Genomic DNA, 21,393 nt, shown 5'->3' with positions numbered 1-21,393 from the left:
GTCATGAGGTATTGCCTCTGCTGGGTTCAACTGGTTTACTTTTAAAGATTTATTTATGCATCCAGAACTGGGGTACAGGCCAGAGGTGCAGGGGCAGTGAGAGGATTCATCAGAGACAGAGTGGGAGGCAGAGCAGGCAGATAGATCAATGAAGCACACTGAGGGAAGCAGCGGGCGGGTCAGGAGTGGTCTGCCGTGCCGTGTGGTCCCCTCCAGGGCCGGGGATCGAACTCATGCTGAAATGGCTTTCACTTCTTAGTGCTTTAACCTGCTGCGCCACCAGAGAGGGCCTGCTTATGATTTTTCTAAACCTATATGCGCAAGTTAAAACAGCCCATGTTTTCGGTTTGTGTGCACAACTGTTCCATTATCAAAGCTTTGTAGAGTCACTTGGGAATTTTCACTGTGTTCTATGCTCTGTAAAATTTATCAAATAGGGTATGTTCCTTGGCGATTTACAGTAGTCATCCCCAAGACAATTTAGGCTGTTGTCTTTTTAAGGGTCTTGTCTTTTTTTTGAGTCAAAGTTAAATATTAAATTTTACTTTGTTGTGCAATATATCTCTAACATTTTCGCCTCACAAAACTAAAACTGCATCTGTTTATTAAATAGTCCCTCTCCATTTCCACCCACCATTGTTTCCATGCACTGAACTGTTTCATATACTTCCTATTACATGCAATCATTCAGCGTGTCGTGTCACTAGCTTACTTCACTTAGCATAATGTCCTCAGTGTCCCTTCATTTTGTAGCATGTGTCACCACTTCCTTCCTATAAAGGCTGAAAAATGTTCCTAGGTGTATGCATTTTCTTTACCCATCATTCACTCACGAGCACTTGGGTAGTCTGTGTATTTTGACTGTTGAGAATAATGCTATCAACATGGGCATGTAAACCTGTCTTTGAGACCTTATTTTCCATGTTTTGGAAAATATTACCAGTTGTTGAGAATTGGCTGCTAGGTATCTTTTTATATGTTCTCAACTCCTCAAACCAATGTGGTAGGTAAAGCAGTACTCAGCCCATGGTAAAGATGAAGGCACAGAGCTAAGTTAAGACAGCCACAGTTGCAGGGTAGTTGATAAGGTGAACCTGAAACTCAGCTTCAGCGCAGGCTGCACCTGCTTAGAGAACACTGTCTGGGGGATGCTCCCGCAGAAACAAAATCCTCTGGGTAGATACCTGATTTAATCTAATCCTCGAAACAGCCTTGCAAAAGTACCCTCTTCTCAGTAAGGACACAGACTATTTCATCTTATGTAGTGTCATTACACAATGAGACAGAGACCCGGATATCAGAGAACAGGATTAGGGTTAGTACCATTAGGGTGACCAGGGACCCCAGACTACTGTCCATGGGTAAAAATATCCAAGTTAGAAGAAACCTGAACAGGCAATGTGAATCATAACTGAGGAACAGAGGGTGTCTTATCTAGAGAAAAACACAAGACCAGGTTTATTTCATACAATGTTATTCACACATTTTTCATTTTCTAATTTATACATAATATACAAAGAAGTGAAGATAACATTATTTCATATGAGCCAATAAGAGCCAGGACTTAGACAAACTGGTCCAGAAACAATCCCTAGCAAAAGGAGACACTCAAAGAGTAAAGCCTAAGCAGTTCTGCCCAATTAGTTTCTTTATTCTTAAATGTCGTTTTCAGATTTTACCAAAACTCCATGCCAATTTGTTAAAAGGTGAAATTAGGGAGGTGGGTACCCAAAATGGCAGACTATAAATAGAACAGGACCTAAGATATTGGGAAAGACTGGGTTGTTAACACTGGAGCACATGGGAACACCAGGAACATTCAGTTTCCTGACAGGGTATTCTCTAGGCCTTTCTCATATGCAGACAGAGGGTAACAATAAAGGAAACTAGGTACTCAACTGTGCGAATACAGCAAAGTCCTTACCAATCTCCAACAAGGACAACTTTGATCCTGAAACCAGGAGTCAATACTAGGAACAAAAGTTCCATATGGGCCAAGACACGCTGAGGCTGGCAAAACAAAGCAGGAGGGCGGGTGGGCGGGCGGGAGCGGCGCTGTGCGGGACTAGGAGGAAAAGCAACTGCCACGGACTGGGACGTGCGGGCCAAGGGGAGGGGCAGTGGCAAGGGGCTGTGTTTAATGGCCTCAACATGGAATGCTGGGTTAGAAAACTCGAGTAACTCAACATCAAAAAACGTGAGAAAGTATGCCTGGCACCCCAAACCTTATGCCATTATTTTCAGGTTCATGATATGAACAGCTAAGTGAAAACCTTTATGTTCAATATTAAGCTCAGAAGATTGCTTTTCTTCTGCAGACCTCTAATAAAAAAATCCCTTACAGGTTCAATCAAAAAGAGATAGCATGGTTCATTTTTGTTTTTAGCAATAAACATAAATGGGTCAACATAAATGTTTTATACAAAATACTGACTTCAACAAAATACAAAGCACTTTCTTTATCTTTCAGAAACTGAATATACAAAGCAAGTTTTTTTTTTCCAAAATATTTTCATAGGCAAAGGATTAAAAACGATTTTAATTATACACATATGGTCACAATTTTGCCTTAAAAAGATTGTTGGGAAATGTACATAAGGCCGCTTGTAAATGTACATCATGTTACTGTTATAATGTCTTATGTCCAGAGAAAAAAATGTTATCATACAGATTTGCTCTTACTTGGGAGTAGGCTATTCAAAAATACAGTACTCTTCTGTACAAAGAAAAAAAAATCACATCACATTTAATAAGATGGAAAAGCATTGGCCTCCATGGTAACCGAATATCTCAGTCCAATACTTTCTATTATGCACAATACCCTGACTTCTTGAAAGTGATCCAAATCCTAGCATGTCCATATTAAGAGTCAACTATGTTATAAAACAAAATGTTTCTCACAATAATAAAAAGAAAGCTGGTTCGTACTTCTGAAACCATATAAAGATAAAAAATTTTTAAAAAATCACTCTCGATTTGGAGAAATAAATTTACATTATACAATACTATATGCCAGGTCAAAGAGGGCAGGGACGTAAATGTACACTAAAATGCAAATGTTTCCCAAAGAGATAAAACAAATTCCATTTACAGCATGAAGGTTTACAAATGTACACCTGTACAACCAAGGAAAGCATCACTACTAAATTAGCAAGGCTTTTATAATAAACACTGAAACAAGATTTGCTTTCAGAGTGTAAACTTACACCTATTACTACACACACAATGCATATATTTATAGGAAGCAAAAGAAGCTATCTGAATATGTAATCATGCTTAAATGTTGAGCTATCGAAATTCACTTTTCAATGGCCCCTTTTCACCTCTAACTGGTTCCTATTTTCAGAATCTACTATGAAAAAGTAAAATAAAGCTCAACACTTCCTCAAAATGTCCTTGTAATTCTATAAGCAAAACAATATACAAATTTTCACTCTTTCTCATTGCAAACCAAACTGAAAAGTTAAAACGGGATTTAACTTTTCATTTAGTGCACTTAACTGGATGGAAGTGTCACCGTGATTTTGTTTTCTCTATCTCTTATAACAATTACATATGTAAGTATATACAACATTTCTTCTGTACATGGCCAGACACATTGTTAGGGCAGTATTTGTATTAAAACCACATCCGCTGTAGACAATGTTAAGTTCTTTTCTTCTCAAATCATTTACTTCTTGCCTTTCTTGCTGAGTTTTTATTTGCATGATAATTTGTGAATTACCAAAATACAACTTAACTTCCTTTTTAAAATATTAATAATATTTATGCAGTTGATTGTTAATCTGTTATAAAAGGCTTCACACAAAGGACAAAAAAAAAATAAGGACTATATTTCTATATACATCTCTATAAACCTGTTGTGCTATGGGGTCCGTAGACCTACCAGACTGCAAGCCAGTTTATTAAAAGAATACTGTACTTTTTCCTTTAAAAACTATTTTTGTGACTTTACAAGGTAAAAATTTACAAAATATGTGACAGCTTTTTTTGATACAGTTACATCATATACAGGCATTCTGTGCTTTGCCAGCAATCCAATCTGATAGGTCTCCACTCAGGGCTGAATATAATTTATAATTCACCACCCCCACCCCCCAAATATACACAAGAACCTTAAAAAATTTACAAATGGATGAATAAAGTCAATAAATAGTTTTGCTTTTAAAAAAAATTTGAAGATTCGTAGCTGAGTTGTGTTTTGATAATTCACAAAAAGCAACGTTCTTTTCACATGGTTACATCATCTTCTTCCTCTCTCCTTTACAGCATTCCATTTGGCGGTCCTCCAATAGGCCCTAGATCTGGGCTGTTTTTCAAATAGTATTTCTCCAGCTTGGCCAGTATGTGCTTCCCGTACGTGTATTTGCGCAAAGTGGTAATGTGGGGTCGGATCTGAAAGACAAGCATCTGCTTAGGACAGCTTCTCACTTCTTAAAAAGCATCTTCAAATCTGGGTGATCTGGAAGAGCTTTAAATTTTAAAACTGGGTGATCTGGAAGAGTTTTATTTTAAAATTCGAATTTTAAAATTCGAATCCACAGAAAGTTGTTTGCAGAAATAATTCTGACCAACGCAATCTCTCCCAACTTCTAATATTAAAGTTGTTCACAATGAATAAGCAAACTATTACCTGCAAACAATTACTACAAGTGCAAGGGTGAGGGGCTCAAAGAATGGCAGGAAAGAACCATCAGTACCAGCTATTCAATTCTTACAAAATTTACAAAAGGCAGAATTTTATAATGAGAAAGTGGACAAAATTGAATACAAAATACAGCAGAAGACAATGACCCAGAAGTCAGATATCAAAGTTAATGCATTTGATGATGATCATTATCTCATCAGGTTTTAAAATGCAAAAATACCCACACCATTATCTTTCCTGATCAGAATGGCAACGATTTTATAAATAATCATGGGACTGCTGAGATAACGGTGACAGGCATACCCCGCACATGCTGCACAGATGTGTGAAAATCAGTACACTTTTGAGAGCAACTTGGCACTACTGAAATGTACAGCAACTGTATATTTATAAACTTATCTGAAAAAACAATTGTGCAAAGATAAGCATGGCTTATAATAGTTAAAAAGTTAGAAATAATCCAAATTTCATAAATAAATATATTGGTTAAACAACGTAGCTATTAAAACTAGAACTGAAACTAGCCTGGAAATTTTATATAAATGTGTATTTTTGACTATATTATATTTAACAAAATGTAATGTATCAAACTGAATTAAAAAATCACTATATCAAAAACACTTTAATAATCTTATAATAACATCATATTGTTATATGAACCAAGTCCAAAGAGATTATATGTACTGTCTCCTATTTGTTACATGAATACATTTAGAAAAAGGAGAATAAATATTCAAGTATTACTTCTTCTAGAAGTCTTTTTAGCCATAAATTTACCTATGGAAATCAATGATTTCTTAAAGAATAATGATATTCTAGGAAATCTGAAAACATTTTGAAAGGAGTTACCACTCTATGAGAAAAAAAAAAAATCAAGTCAACTTAAATTCTCTTTCATATTAAGTTAGTGAGAAAATTTAATTAGACTTCAAAATGACTTTAACCCACTTATTATGGCAAATCAAATACAATTGAATAAGATGGGGAAAGAGACCAATGCTCAAACTAGGTAAATAGATGAAAACTGGATATTTTATTGAAATTACCTTAAGAATTTAACATGAAGGGACACCTGCCCTTTGGCACGTGTGAATTAACTTTAGATTTTTTACCCTGTTAAGAGACACAAGAGAAAGCGAAAGCCTACCGAGGTTAATACACAGCCTGAAGCCGCAAAGCGAAGTACCTGTGTTACATTCAATGAGCTGCGTTACCTTGTGCATGATTATCTTTCTCTGAGCAGGCTCAGCCATGTCGATCATCTTCTGAACCACGTAGTTGGCGTACTGGTCCTTCATCATGGTGTATAAGGCACTGTGAGGACCGTCACTCTGGCAGCAAACTTCATCAATCAGCAAAGCCCTCTCAGCACGGGAAGCATGAGTAACACACTTTTCTACCACATTGCTACAAATTAAACAAACACAAAAGAATTAGTCATTTTTTTTTCTTTATAGCAAAAACAGAAGTCAAGACAGAATTCTTTTATAATTAACTTTTAAAACAAAAATTAGTATAATAAAAGATCCTATATTTGACATCCTAAAATTTAATCACTAGTCTCTTAGAACTATAATTAAAAAAAAAAGTACTAGGACATTAATAAGGAATGAGACATCACGAACACACACTAAATAAAAGTTACACAGAGAGGTTTTAGGGACAAAATTTTCTAACCACAGAGGACAAAACTGGAACATACATTGGCAAATTAATGTGTCCAGAGATTTCTTAAGAATAAAAGCAATGCTGAATATGCCTTTTTTGCATTGTTCAAAAAAAGATAATCTACATGCATTTCTGTGCTTAATGATAAAAACCAGAGTTAAAAAGAACTGACCCAAATTAGAAAATATTGTAATACCTGGCAAATTTGTGTTGACTCAGGGCTAAGACCTTTCCTCTGATTTCAGAAACAATTTTGCTCTTGTCTTCAGGCCGACCGTGTTCTAGAACATGCTGAATGACGTAGTTGCCATACTGATCCTAAGTAAAGATATTTAAATCTTAATTTCCTGAAGCCTTTCCATGAGAATAATGATTGTTCTTTAAAAAGATACACAGATGGTTCATGGGTGATACTATGGTAGGAAAACTATGGGGGCTACAATGATGGAAGGAATAAAAATTAAAAAAAAAAAAATACATTGAGAAATTGAAGGAAAAAAAAAGCGTCATTTCCTTGAAAATACTCACTACAGTTAGGAGAGTACACCAGGCTTTTGTCTCTCAATGTACTTCAAACAGAGCTAACAATTATATAGTCTTAAAACGAAAGCAGACTCATTAAAAAAAAAAATACACGATCACTTCAAATCATTAGGGCGCTTACCTGTACCAGCTGTTCTGTATGTTGGTGCAGTTCTTCCAAGATAGGCAATGTCTGCTCTGCGGTGCAGTGCTCTAGGATGCGCTGGATTACTCTGCAGCCGTAAGGATGCGTTGAAAGCACAAATACCTTAAAACAATTAGGAGAGTTAGATTTTCATTTTCTGAAATTTTTGCAAAGTTCTGTGAGACAAAGATTTTGAAGTTACTTTAAAATGGAAGGGTGGGGAGTCATCTTAAATATGACCACCACAGTATTAGCAAAGCCTGGAAAGTGGGGTGCTTGATTTAAGAGCTAAGAGGTATTTTATTAAGAAGGAACCTAACCGGAAGATGGAGAACATGTGACATTGAGAATGAATGGCTTGAGGAGTACTGCTGTAATTAAGAGCTATTAGCTACTAAATATTAGTTATTAATTGTTACTTTTTCCTATCTTTTATTATACAGTCTTAAGTCTTCTTTCCTCCCCCTCTTTCCAGGGAATTTGGAAAACATTATTGGGTTTATAATGCTAATGGTGGTTATCTTCTGCTTCTTAAAAGTAATACAATTAAATTGACATTTCCATTATATCTATGAAAGCAGCAGAAGCTAATGCACATTTGCTATCTTGTCTCTTACTTTTGTATAGAAGTACTGGTATTATCTTATGACTTCAGAAAATGTTAACTCTCACACTATATACTAAAGTCACCCTAACTACTTAGAAATTAGAAGTCAATCTTACTTGTCCTTTGAAAGCATCAATGATGAACTGTAGTGACTGTGGTTGAACACATTCAATACATTTTTGTACAACATGGTTTCCATTCTGATCTTTCACACATTTGAGTACATGACCATCTAGCTCCTTGACCATTTCACTCTGTAAAAGAAAAGGTGATATTTAAATAATCACCTCATCAAAGAACACTAACAGTATTAAATATATTGAAATGAAGACAAAAGTATACCCCAAATTTTGTGATTAAAAGTTTTATATTCCCCAAGTAAAATTAACAGAAATCACTGAAGATGAGAATTACTAAAACATTTTGAAGGATTATAAAGATAATGATACTTGCTGAAATATAACCTAGTGCTCCTAAAATTTCCATACTCATATTTTCCACTCTTTTTTCTCAGCTGATAATAAAACTAATTCAGACTTGAAATATGGCTGTTTCTCAGCTTCAGTGGCTACCTGAGGCTATCAAGTATGAAAACTAGTAGGAATTGACACTATGGACTATATGATTTCCTTTTTTTGTTAGATTTATTATTTGTTTTGCACACTAGAGCTGGGGTGCAGGCCAGAGCTGCAGGGCGGGGGTTGCAGCAGCAAGGATTCACCATCAAGACAGTGGAGAGCAGAACAGGGAGATCTACTGAAATACACTGCTGAGGGGAGCAGCAGGTGAGACAGGAGAGGACTGCTGGCCACACGGGTCAGCAACCTGGCCAGGGACTGAACTTGTGCTGCAGTGGCTGTGGACGGTTTCAAGTGCTAAAACTTCATCACTCCTTCCCTTCTACTACCAGTTAGGTCCCTACTTTTGCTTTTTAATGTTCTTAAGAACTCTACCAAGAATCTATCCAAATTCTCAAACCTTTGTATCATTTGAGAACTTGAATAGATTCTTGGGAGAGTTTCTAGTTTTGGGATTATAAATAAAGTTAAATACAGTAAGCTTTATTCACTATGCATTTTTATTAAGCTAATGATTCTCATGTTTTCTGATAAATGTGAGGATTTGCTAGATAAAAATAATCCTGTGGTAAAAATATAGGTAGCCACAAAATAATCTGTGCCGCTGTATCAGTGCAATAGGAAATAGTTATTGTGCAAAAATTCAAAACACCTAGTATATTAAGGGTATTGACATTAAAGCTCTCATCCAAAAATTGCTCAGGTATATTCTGACATGATGGTGTGGGAATCCTGTAAACACAGATGTTTAGTTATAAACTTAATGGACTAATTACAAAATAATACCAAAGAATCTCAGGACTCTACTAGCATTATTCATGAACCAGGCTTACTCCTGGTGTTTTATATTTTCAAATGTTAGACTTTAAATGTCTCTAGTATTTTTAAAGTATCTATACCAGTTTGAGACTAATGGCAGAGAATTTCTAAACTTGTACATAATTGTCTTTGATTATGGTATAGCTTCAATTATGCTAAAATTCATGGCTTCTTGGAGCAACAAGAGTTATTTTTTTTCACCTATTTTCAAAGCTGTCATTAATGCACACATATACGAATACATATCCATCCATTTATATATCACTGCTTTTAATTCTAGATTTACTTTATGTGCTAATAGCCAAAAGGTGTTATCTTTGCAAACCTACTAACTGCCAGTGTCTTTTAAGAGCAGCTGATTCTTTTATTCTTTATTATGTTTCACTGTAATACAAAAGGTAGTTATATACAAAATAATATTTGGTTTATTAATTTAATTTTTAAAAAAGATTTATTTATTTATGCATACAGAAATGGGGTACAGGCCAGAGGTACAAGGGCGATGAGAGGATTCACCAGAGACAGAGTGGGGCGCACAACAGGCAGATCAATGATGAACACTGCTGAAGGCAGCAGCAAGCAGGCAGGTCAGGAGAGATCTGCTGCGCCATGCGGGTCCCCTCCCTGGTTGTGGATCGAACTCAGGCTGAAGTGGCTTTTAGCTTCTTAGTGCTGTGTTTTAACCTGCTGCGCCACCAGGGAGGGCCCTATTAATTTTATTTTAAAAGTTTGTTTAACCTTATGCAAAATGTAGTAAGTACTGCTTCTGCTTCATAATTTATTTCAAAAATCTAGTAGATCACATCATTTTGTTCCCATTCCCTTCCTGGAACATTCATGGCAATTCAAGTAATTTAAAACATTATTTTAATCATTTACAAGAAAATTCCTGAGTATGGCTGGAATTGCATCAACCCTTTTTTAAATTAAAATATTTTCCCTTCAAAGAGAAAGGTATATTTCCCATCTGATTTATGTGGTGTTCTTTCTCTTAAAGAATTGTAAGTCTTGTTAAGAAGATTCCTAGGTGACTTCTCCTGGTAATACTTAAAATATTTGGTATATAGGAATGCATTTGGTTTTTACATTTTGAGTTTTATGCTAGAAATATGAGATACAATCCAAGTAAATACTGGAAATAGTAAAAATGTATCACTATTACCACAGAAATCATATTAAACCAATGATAGCACTACCAACCATCATCTAACCAGCACTCTTTATGCCAGAGTAGGTACTCAAATATCTTCATTTGTTTTTAGAGATGAAAAGATGAAGGGTTGTATAACTTTAATAATGTGCTGTTCAAGACAGTACCCTAAAAAGATCGATGTCTGAAAATAATGTTTTCACTTCAAGATTATTATAATACAAAACAAAACAAACTAAACAAAACAAAAAACCCAGTAATTTAAAACTTAAATAAAATACAAAAATTTTGTCTTAACTTACAATTACCTGCTGGTCAGAGGAAATAGATTCTAATGCTTTCTGAATAACACGACAGCCGTACATCTGCAAGGCTAACGGTAGAACATGACCACGAATACGAGTAGCCAGGGCTAATTTTTGATCCAAACTCCCAAACTGACAAAAAAGAAAAGAATATGCAAAAAAAATTGACCATAATATTACATTGCTAAATTTAAACAACCCACTGTTTACAGTCTACTAATTCAAATTTTAAAGTACTACATTTAAAGTACTACATGGTAATTATGCAGGGAGGTTATTTAGGTAAAGGGTAATTAATATCGATTCAGAGATACTTGAAATAAAACAATATTTTTGTTTTGGGTAAGTCATTAATCAAAAGACTACCATTTTATTATTACTAACATATTAGCCATCTCTTATTCTTTTAAAGTAAACATTTTAATAACGCTTCATTTCAAACAAGCAAAACTTCCCTCATTTTAAATATAATGAACTTTTCAGCCACACATTTTTTTTCTTTTCTTGAAATTCACTGCTGACAGGAGCAGCAAGCAGGACAGGCGAGGTCTACTATGCCATGTGGTTCAGCTCCCTGGCTGGGAATTGAACTCGTGCTGCAGTGGCTGCGGATACATTCATAATGCTGCACTTTAACCTGTTGTGCCACCAGGGAGGGCCAAGAACATATTATTGAGACTCACTCCACTCCTAATACTTTGTTTTCAAACATTAATTAGGATTAAAGCAGACCCATATACTTAAAAATATTTCTGTAAAAAAAATATAATCCACAATGTCATTTTAACCATTTTTAGGTGTATATCCAAGAGAATTACTCATATTTACATTGTTGTGTAGCCATCGCCATTATCTGTGTCTAAATCTTTTCAATTACCCCAGAACAAGTGGTATATGCATTATCCTCCATTTCCTTATCCCGCAACTCTTGCTAACCCAATCTACTCTGCCTATGAATTGGCACAGTCTAAGTATTTCATGTAAATGGAATCCTGCAATGTGTGTCATTTTGTATATGGCTTACTTCATTCATGTTGCAGCAGGTGCCAGAGCTTCCCTCCTTCTCAGTGTTGCCCAGTCCTACTGCACACACACCTGTTTACCCATTCATCTGCTGAACACCTGTGTTGTGTCCACCTCTTGGCTATTATGAATTGGCTAAAAATTTCTATCTCTTGGCTAAAATGAATACTGGTGTTTGAGTCTCTGCTTGCAATTTTTTGAGGTTAGTTACTGAGCAGTGAAACTGTTGTGTCATGCAACTATTTCACACTTATGTTTAGTTATGCCAAATTCTTCCCCCACAGTGGCTGTGCCGTTTTACATTCCCACCAACAATGGCACGAGGGTTCAAATTTTCCACATTTCCCCCAATATTTGTTATTTTCTATTTTTTTATTATAGTAATACTCAGTAAATGTAAAGTGAAATATGGCTGTTTCTGATTTACATTCTTCACTAAGAATGTTAAGCTTCTTTTCCTGTGCTTATTAGCCATCTGCAATCTTCTGTAGAAAAATGCTTATTCAAGTTCTTTATTCATTTCTTTATTTTGGGATCCATTTTTTTAACTGGTTGTCTTTTATTATTGAATTTTAGGAGCGCTTTGTTCTGGATACAAAATCACTATCAGATATATGATTTACAAACAATTTCTCACAAGAGCATAGATGTTTACAAGAACATCATTATCATCAAACTTTCAGAGCTTTCTAAGTTATGTAGCAGACAGACTGATATAGGTGGATACAGAAGGATGAACTCAGGCTTACCTCAAAAAACTTTTGTATAACATAATTGCCAAAAACATCTGTCATTAATTGATAGGCTGCTTGTAGAATTTCATTAAATACCATCTGTCGCTCAGCTGGAGTAGCTCTTTCTAGCTTTTGCTGTATGAATCTATGTGAGGAAAAATTTAAATGACACACAGTAAATTTAAAATGATCCCCTATAAAATCTGTATCTGACTTAAGTATTACACAACCCCCACCCCACATTTATACACACAAAATTATTTCCACAAACACTACTAAACATACTTTATGCTGTGGACAACTGATTTAAAACAAAAAGGACAAAAAATTCAAAAGAATTTCTTTGTAATATCTTAATTTAAGAAAACAATTAGACTGACAAGATAATCTGGACACAAAAATGTTTAATTTTTCTGAATCAGTCCTAGTTGCATAAGAAAAAACTATAAAAGGTTTTACTGGTTATATTAATCTAGTGTTCATACACACAGTAACACAAGACATCACATCTATTTTAAGAAAGTCTTTGAAATAAAATCCAACAAATACAACTAACTTCTTAACTAAGTCAGCCACTGTGAGCACAACAATGGTAATTTGCTACTCTCAAGGAACTGGCAATAAACATCTGGGAACTGGGAAATAACATCTGTGTGCCAGTATTAAATCTAAAACTATCTTTCAAACTTAATGTTTACTTTAAAACTATAAAAAGAGAGAATATCTCAAGTTATTAAATGTGATGGAATTCTACTATTTTCTTCTGTGTCCTATCTTGAGAGCACTAATTTTTATGTATCTCAAGCATTACAATAGCACATGTATTACATTTAACATATGAAAGTACCGAATTTTCCTGTAACAGAAGTGAAATGTTTCAACTTAAATTGCAATAAATAAGAATCTATAATGGATTACAAAGGCATTTAACCTTCTTTTTTGTTTTTGTTTTTTTTTTTTTATAAAAAGTGTTATCAGAGACACTTAAGTCCACAAATGCAATTAGGAATACTATTTTAAGGGAAATTTAAAGAAGTTTAATGCATTCATAACCAAAGTTAATAAAAATAATAAAAAGGAACTGCTATGTGTTTACTATAACAATGCTCTCACTGTAAAAACCAGAAGACTTAAATAAATTCAAAGCCTGCATTTTATCATTTATCTTAATATGGAAGAGAAAATACAATCCATCTACTTTCTTTCTACTTAAAGATTTATTTATGCATACAGAACTGGGGTACAGGCCAGAGGTGCATGGGGGGTTGGGAGGTGGTAGTGAGAGGATTCAACCTGAGGCAGAGTGGGGGGCAGAACAGGCAGTTGTAAATTACACTGCTGAGGGGAACAGTGTCATCAGGAGAGGTCTGTCGCACCATGGGGGTCAGCTCCCTGGCTAGAGAAAAAACTCGTGCTGCAGTGGCTGCAGTAGCTTCATAGTACTGCGCTTTAACCTGCTGCGCCAGAGGGCTGCTTTTAAAAAACTTATCTTTCCTGTAGATTCACTGATTCTAGTCAAGAAAAACTAAAGCTCTTCTACTGTAGCAATTTTCAAACAAAATGCAAACAGAAATATCACAAGCCACTATAACCTACCTAGAACCATGCTGGTCTTGAGAAAATTCAACTATGTGTCCAATCAGGTCTCTAAGTTGAAGGTTTGGGAAGCGGTTGTTTCTGAAATCTTCCAATAATCTACTTCGGCCAGAAGGCATAATATCAGACCTGTTATACCGAAGCCGAGAAGGAGGAAAGAGCTGGCTGCTGGAGCTAAATAGACTGGAAGTGCTAGAGGCACTTCGATATTTTGCTTCTGCTCCAGGCGCTGCAGAGACATAGCGACCACTACCATTTGTCAGTCCTCCTACAACAAAGCAGTTGTGATCAGCAAATATTTTTGACAAAGTCATTCTTCAAATAAAAGTTACTTAAAATTCAGTCAATAAAGAAATATTCACTCCACAAATTTCTAACGTGTTAATAGGAAATTAAAATTGGGAACAGAAAAAATTGGTGGGGACGATAGAATAAAGCCAGGAAAAATAAGCACATTTGTTCTTGGCAGTTTTAAAATATAATTGTAAAATCTAATACATAAAACCATTATTTACTCTTGGATGCTTAATTTAAAACATGACATGTAATTTCATGCATACTAATGTCAATACTAGAACACTGAAACCACCAACATTTCTAGTTACATTAATTAAGCAGCAAGTTACAAATATCTAGCAAATTCAGATTTTACGCCACTGAAACACATTTGATATTTCTTTGCAGTGTTAAGGCAACACCAATGGCTAAATCTGTACTTTTTAAGTAATACTAAAAAAAAAGTCATACATTTAGTGAAAAGAAAGAAATAACATTTCTTATGAACCTACTGATTAAATTTTGAGCTTAAAAAATTCACAATATTAGATAACACATCCATATTATCCACTTAAAATATTTAATTTTTTATTAAGATTTATCTAAAGTCTATTTTACAGATCAGAAGAATAATGACCATCATTTATTATTCCTATAAGTTTAACATGGACTAGTTAAAACAAATGAATGAAAAGCCTCTTAAAACTTACATCCTAGTCCAATCAAGAAAATCTACAAACAGTAGATACAAAAATAAACACAAACAGGGAATTATTCCTATTACAAATAACAGTTTAAAAGTACTTGACAGTGTCCTTTTAAAAAAGAAAACTATGTAGAAAATTATAAAATGCACTTAGTTTCTGGGATATATACCAAATCCACCATCAGCTGGATGCTACTATACACCAGTTCTATGTAGAGTAGTTCCATACATACAATCCAGTTCACTGAGGAGAGATGACGCTAAGGACACACTGTCAGTGCCAAGGTATAGGGACTTTAAAGGTTGGAGGTCAAAGGATATAGGAGTAGTAAAAGGATTAGAAATCTGACAAGTAAACTGAGTTACAGCATTCTGCTTTTATTTTCCACCTCCACTGTCCTCATTTTACTTTTCTTTACTGACTTTCCCATAATTTGGGATTAATAAACATATTATTATTGATTTGGATTCTTAGTTCCTTTGCCATCATAAATGCCATAACATACATTCACCTATATCCTAGAGCTGAGTGCCTAAAACAATGTTTGACAAGTATTTACACAGTAAATATTTTGAAAGACGAGAGCATGACAAATTCATGTAATAGCAAGTCTAAGTTCTAGTATTGTATCTTTAACTGTCATTTTACACACCAAACTCATTAACTTCAAATTTTCATCTTCATTCCTAGCTTGATAACCAATGCAAAAAAATCTAAAAGGTTAAAGAGTTTAATACTTTCTCAATCTCCTAGTCCCATTATTAATTCTATTCGCATAGTTCCACCAATTATTCACAATGCCTGACTTCACCAGTCCATCAGATTCCCCAACAATTCTTTCATCTTTTTTTGTTTGGACACTCTGCTCATCATTCCAACCAGTTTATTACAAACAGCAATTATACTTCTTCCTCAACCTATTGGACCTGTGTATTCCTTTAAAAACAGATTCTCTCCCCTTACTCATGGCCTATGTATAGTTTTTATTAAAACAAACTTGGACCTCGCTGGTGGCCTAGGGGTTAAGTTTCAGCCTGAGGTCCACCCCCAGCCAGGGGCTGATCAGCATAAGGCACAGCAGACTGCCTTGCTCACTGCTCCCCTCAGCAGTGCATTTCAGTAAACCCACCTGTTCTGCTCCCGACTCTGTCTCTGGTGGAGCCTCTTACACACTGCACTTCTGGCCCACACCCCAGTTTTTCTAAGCAAAAATAAAAATTAAAAAACTTATTTAAAGGTTATTTCATAGCAGAATATGGATATTAAATATTTTCAGACTATAGACATAGTCCATTTCAGAACGCAAGGCTCTGGAAAGCTCAAGTTACGATATTGAACATGACTAGTTAGCCAGACTAGGCACACAATCAGTAACGCAGAATTGGTAGTTGTAAAGTCTAAAATTGAGCCCAGTTTCTTTTATGTTACAGTATTAACTTAGTTACCACAGCTCATAAACTAAGGTTCACTTAGTTCTTGTGTGACTTGAAAGCAAAAACCACCACCATATCTGTGTTTTTCTCAGTATGCTTAGAAATCACTTTAAGATACTGGTTACCCATGTCTACTATGAAAAGTTATGTTTTCAAAGGGTAACATTGGTCACTCTTAGATCCTAAGATCTGGCTTATTGTTTTAAATAGTTTTTATGTATTCAATATAATCAGTGCCTATGCTGACTTCAGAAAGTTCATTTAATAATTTATTATTCATAATTGGTAGGGCCTCTAGACTCAGAGGCCATGAAATTTATTTTGAGAACCAAAAAGTGAGCCTAACTCAAGCTACTATCTGCACATTAACATGGTCTGTTGTCCTCCTGTACATAACTTTTTATAACACAGCTACCACTTATTAAGTAGTCTGTATTGGGCATTAATTAATCAACAACCTGCATAAAGTGGTGAACTATATACTGAACTTGTCATCCCACAACATTCTTGTTATAAGTCACTCAGTTGTATTCATTTGCAAATAGCAGCCCAGGACACTAAAACAGAATCAAGTACTCAGTAAGGAGTTTCTGTAACAAATACCTACACATGTGGAAATGGCGCTGAAACTGGATAATAAGCAGAGGCCTAAAGTATTTGCAGTATAAAATAAAAAGTCCTAGTTGCCTCAAATAGGTGTTTGGAGACATGACTATAAAGGCAGCTCTGGTAAGGGCTCAGAGCGATGTGAGGGGCGTGATAAAGCAAGCTTTTCTTGTTTTAGAACATAAATACAGAGCTATGAACACTTGGCAGGAACATGAATGCTAAAGATGCCCCAGGGGAGGCCTCTGAGGAAAGAAGAAAGATGTTACTAGAAAAATGGAGGAAAGGCATTCCTTATTGGTGGAAAACGCAACTGAACTGTGTTATACTGGGTGAAAGCAGAATTGAATGGGATAAATTTTTGACAGTTAGTTTAGCTGAAATTTTTTGAGCAAGTGTTAATGGAGGCAAGGTGTGTCCTGGTTTCTCAGAGTTGCTTATAGTCAGAGAGAAAATAAGAGAAAAAAGATAATTTGAAGAAGGAAATGTTAAAAGAAAAGAAAACCAGAATTTGATGATCTGAGATTTTATCCAGAGTCAAAGGGTTTGGCCAGACATCCTTCCAACATCAACGGAAGACGGAAACTTTTCTATCTGCAGAAAAGCTATAGATCAGTGCTGAAATGGAGAGAAATAGGACAAAATGAAACATGACAGGAAGGCCAGAGTCACAGATCCAAAGAACACAACATCTAACCACAGATGAAAGTACTCAGGCCTTGAAATCTACCGGAGTTTGCCTACTAGGTATTACACTTGCTTGGGACTGTAAACTTTTACTCTTTACACTTCCAATTTTCCTCTTTGGAAACAGACTGCCTATCCATCCAATGCCTGTTCTAATATTATAGTTCCGAAACAGAAAACTGTGTTCTAGACTTTATCAGATTCACAGATGAAGAATTTGGTTCCAGGACAGAGCACAATCCAGAATCTCACTTGATTCTGAATTAATGCTAGAGTAGGTTATAATTTTGGGGATACTGAGATGGGGTAAATACATTTTTATTTTACATGTGGGCCAAACACGAACTTTTAAAGACCAAAGGCAGACAGCAGTGAGTTGATTCTGCCTTACCTCTCCCCATCCTCTTAGTATGTTCTGACTTCTGTATCCCTGTGAATTTGACTTTTTTTGAAATAGGGTCTTTGCAAATGTAATAAAAATGATGTCAGAATGGACAGTTTTCTTCTAAAGGGAGAAAAATTAGTAAAGACAAACACAGCAAGAAGGCCAAGTAAGAGTGGAGGCAGAGACCAGAGTGAAGTCTCTACAAGTGAGGAAAAGCCAAGGACTGCCAGCCACCACTGCAAGGAAGCTGCACACGAAGAGACCACACTACAGCTTAGTCTTTTCATTTTTTTTTTTAAAGATTTATTTATTTATGCATACAGAACTGGGGCACAAGCCAGAGGTGAAGGGGTGGTGAGAGGATTCACCAGAGATATAGCAGGGAGCAGAACAGGCAGATAGACGAAGTACACTGCCGAGGGGAGCAGTAGGCAATTCAGGAGAAGTCTGTCTCGCCATATGGATCACCTCCAGGGCTGGGGATTGAACTCGCACTGAAGCATCTGTGGCTAGCTTGCAGTGCTGTGTCTTAACCTGTTGAACTACCAGGGAGAGCCCAATCTTTTCATTTTTTTAAGGAAGCAGGGCCTTTCATTTTTTTTTAAATGTTTATTATTACATCATTTTGTACATTTTTTTTTTCATCTCAATTGTAATCCCCGTGGGTTTCCCATCACCGAGTCACCCATGTACCATCACCATAGTCCCATGCACTTCCCTCCCCCCACCCCGTTTTTGCATTTTTTTAAGGAAGCATGACCTTGATTTGACTTTTCACCTTCAGAACTGTGATAATAAATCTGCTGTTTATCACTTAGGTATAGTCATTTGTTAATGGTAGCCCTAGAAAATGAATACATGATATACTACTCTTAGCAATCCTGAGGCAAAGATACTATGTGACAAATTGATTTAGAGAAGTTAAATACCTAATTCAAGCATGCATAGTTGATTTTTTTGTTTGCATAATTCACTTAAAGCTTTCACTTATAACCTGCTCATACTTCATGAAGAATGTATAATGTCATATACCGTTCTAAAATATGGGATATACTTAAGATTAGGTGTTATCCAGTTATTGTTAACTATTTGCCAATCAAAGACATTTTATCAGGAAAGACTAAGGTTTTACTTTAAAAGCTAATGTGATTCTAGTTAAAAATATAAACTATCATTTTATATAGTGTAATATAAAAAGGCATAAACCATATGAAGCATGTTAATCTTAAACTTGTAAAAAAAAAATCTGTTGTGTTCAATTCTATTGCTTATAATATTTTCCTAAAGGCAATTTTACCTTAAAAACGAACAAAAACCATAAGGTGAAGACCATTACAACAGAAGACATTTCACAATCTTTCATTCATCAAGAGCATTTAAACCAACCAAGCTTTTAGTGTATGAACTACAGTGCTCAGATTATATTACACAATTTCGATCACTAACTTACCACACTAATTTTTATTATTGTACAAAAAAAGTTAGTTTCTATTTGGTTTCAAAAACTGACTGAATCATTTATCTTTAGTGACAACTATCTCTATTATTGTTGAATATGGTGAAACTTTAAAATTACCTCCCTACTCCCACCAAAGTAGTAGTGTGAGCTCTATTGGCTTTCTAATCATGCTTAGTGAAATGAGCCAGAAAGAAAAAGAAAAACACCCCATGGTTTCACTCATAGCAAGAGCATAAAGAATCAAGGAGGAAAAGATAATAATGAACAACTACATACCAGAGACATTTTACGGAGGTAGAACAGGGAATGGGATAAAAAATGGGGAGTGGGAAGAAGTACACTGGACTATAGCGATGGCACATGGGTGATTCGGTGATGGGAAGCCCATGGGGATTACAACTGAGATGGAAAAAATTTTATGATGTAAAAACAAACTATTATATTAAAAAAAAAAACCTAAATCTTTCCACAAACTAAAGAAACCAAAAATATGAATGTAAAAATAAAAACCTCACAACCCAGTGTTAATAGACTTTTCAAAGTACAATACTTTAAAGGATATTAGCCTAACATAATAAATAGAGAATATACTGACTTAAAATGGCCCAATAATGCTTGTAAACCATTAAGGCTGAAAATCAAAACAAAAACACCACAATGATAGTACCTACACTGTAACATAAGGCAAAACAAAACTCTTATTGACATAGCACCACCACCATACCCAAATTCAAATTCAATTATCCAACAATTTTATGCTAAAAATTTTATCGAGGTCTGGCTTCCCTGCTTCTAGTGTAGTAAGGAAAATATACCCAGAAACAAGCGTAACATACCAGTCAGCGGTAAATTTGTTTTTGAAAACCATAAAAGAAAGATAATTCTGTTTGGGGGGGAAAGATGATAATTCTAATGAAGATATAAGCATATTTTTATAAAATGGAAATACTAAGTGCAGTAAGGTAACAGCATCATAGTTGTTTTATTCTAACTGCTCAGTTTACTTGTCTGTATTATCTCAAAACTACAAACGTGATGATAGTGGGCAGGCATAGTGTTCTTTTCATTACTGTTCTTTTCCTCATTACTGTACTGCCAGACAAGACGAACCCGACATGAAGATATTCAATGTTGGCTGACTATATTAATATTAGTAGTAATTTTGAAGACAACAATTGCAGAAAAGGCTGCTAAAACTACACACACAAAAATAGAGATTAGTCTTAACAGAAATTGTTATTTCTATTTAGAATACCATCAAGGAGATCTTGATTTGATTAGTTACCAAGTAAGTTGCAGTATTTATAAATATATTTAAGGATTCTTGAGGTAGAAGAGATTTAATCTATACTGAAGGTCAACTGTTATCAAATGAAAAACTGTAAGGAAGCCAAATACACTGTTGTTCAAACTCTTTTCCTCACCAACTCAATACAGGCTATATTACAATTTACCAAAATTTTATAAAAAGTTTACAAAATTTTAAAATCAGGGACCAGGAAGAGATATTTTATTTCTCTGGATAGTATCAGAAATAAAAGCATTCTCAGAGAAGCAGTGTCACTGACCTCCTGGAATAAACGAGCTCCACCCAGGCCCAAAATTTTTGTTCTGTTTAATTTTAAGACTCTAAGCAAGTTACGGAATTTCTATGAAAATGCAATTTGTGTGTGGCATTTAAGAATGCTCAAAGTTCATTTCTCCCCATTTGGATATCCCATCAATCCATTCCACACCTACTAAAAAGTCTACCCACTGTCTTTACATGGGCACAGTACCTGTACCACAACTGGGTAACTACAACAGCAGGTCTACACCTGGATTCCCTATTCCAGTCCACTTGTCTACCTAACCAGATGACAACAGCACAATTTTTAACTACTACATTAAAAATGTTTTATAAGGCCCTCCCTGGTGGCGCAGCGGGTTAAAGCACAACACTAAGAAGCTAAAGCCGTTTCCGCATGAGTTCGAGCCCCACCTGCCCCGGAGGTGACCACATGGCGTGGCAGACCTCTCCTGACCCACCCGCTGCTCCCCTCAGC

At 35.4% G+C, this 21,393-nt stretch overlaps 1 protein-coding gene across 9 annotated transcripts in view; it reads right to left on the bottom strand.

The window, feature by feature from the left end:
• Positions 1-1,456: 1,456 nt before the first annotated feature.
• Positions 1,457-21,393, bottom strand: part of PUM2 (pumilio RNA-binding family member 2) — a 76,351-nt gene continuing 56,414 nt past the window's right edge. For 5 of the 9 annotated variants that reach the window (XM_012727521.1, XM_012727520.1, XM_012727523.1 and 2 more), the window contains 8 exons: positions 13,796-14,063; positions 12,215-12,344; positions 10,440-10,574; positions 7,707-7,844; positions 6,981-7,106; positions 6,513-6,634; positions 5,863-6,055; positions 2,522-4,395 (listed from right to left, as the gene is read on the bottom strand). In XM_012727521.1, the coding sequence (XP_012582975.1) occupies positions 4,264-4,395; positions 5,863-6,055; positions 6,513-6,634; positions 6,981-7,106; positions 7,707-7,844; positions 10,440-10,574; positions 12,215-12,344; positions 13,796-14,063 (1,244 nt within the window). In that variant the 3' untranslated portion in view covers positions 2,522-4,263. Of the gene's footprint in view, positions 4,396-5,862; positions 6,056-6,512; positions 6,635-6,980; positions 7,107-7,706; positions 7,845-10,439; positions 10,575-12,214; positions 12,345-13,795; positions 14,064-21,393 lie in introns of all 9 variants that reach the window. The other 4 variants (XM_012727522.1, XM_012727527.1, XM_012727529.1 and 1 more) reach the window with 2 other exon arrangements.

Source organism: Condylura cristata, unplaced genomic scaffold (genome assembly GCF_000260355.1).
Source record: "Condylura cristata isolate star-nosed mole 26May11 unplaced genomic scaffold, ConCri1.0 scaffold00020, whole genome shotgun sequence".
Lineage (NCBI taxonomy): Eukaryota > Metazoa > Chordata > Mammalia > Eulipotyphla > Talpidae > Condylura > Condylura cristata.
This window is presented reverse-complemented; position numbering and strand designations above follow the sequence as displayed.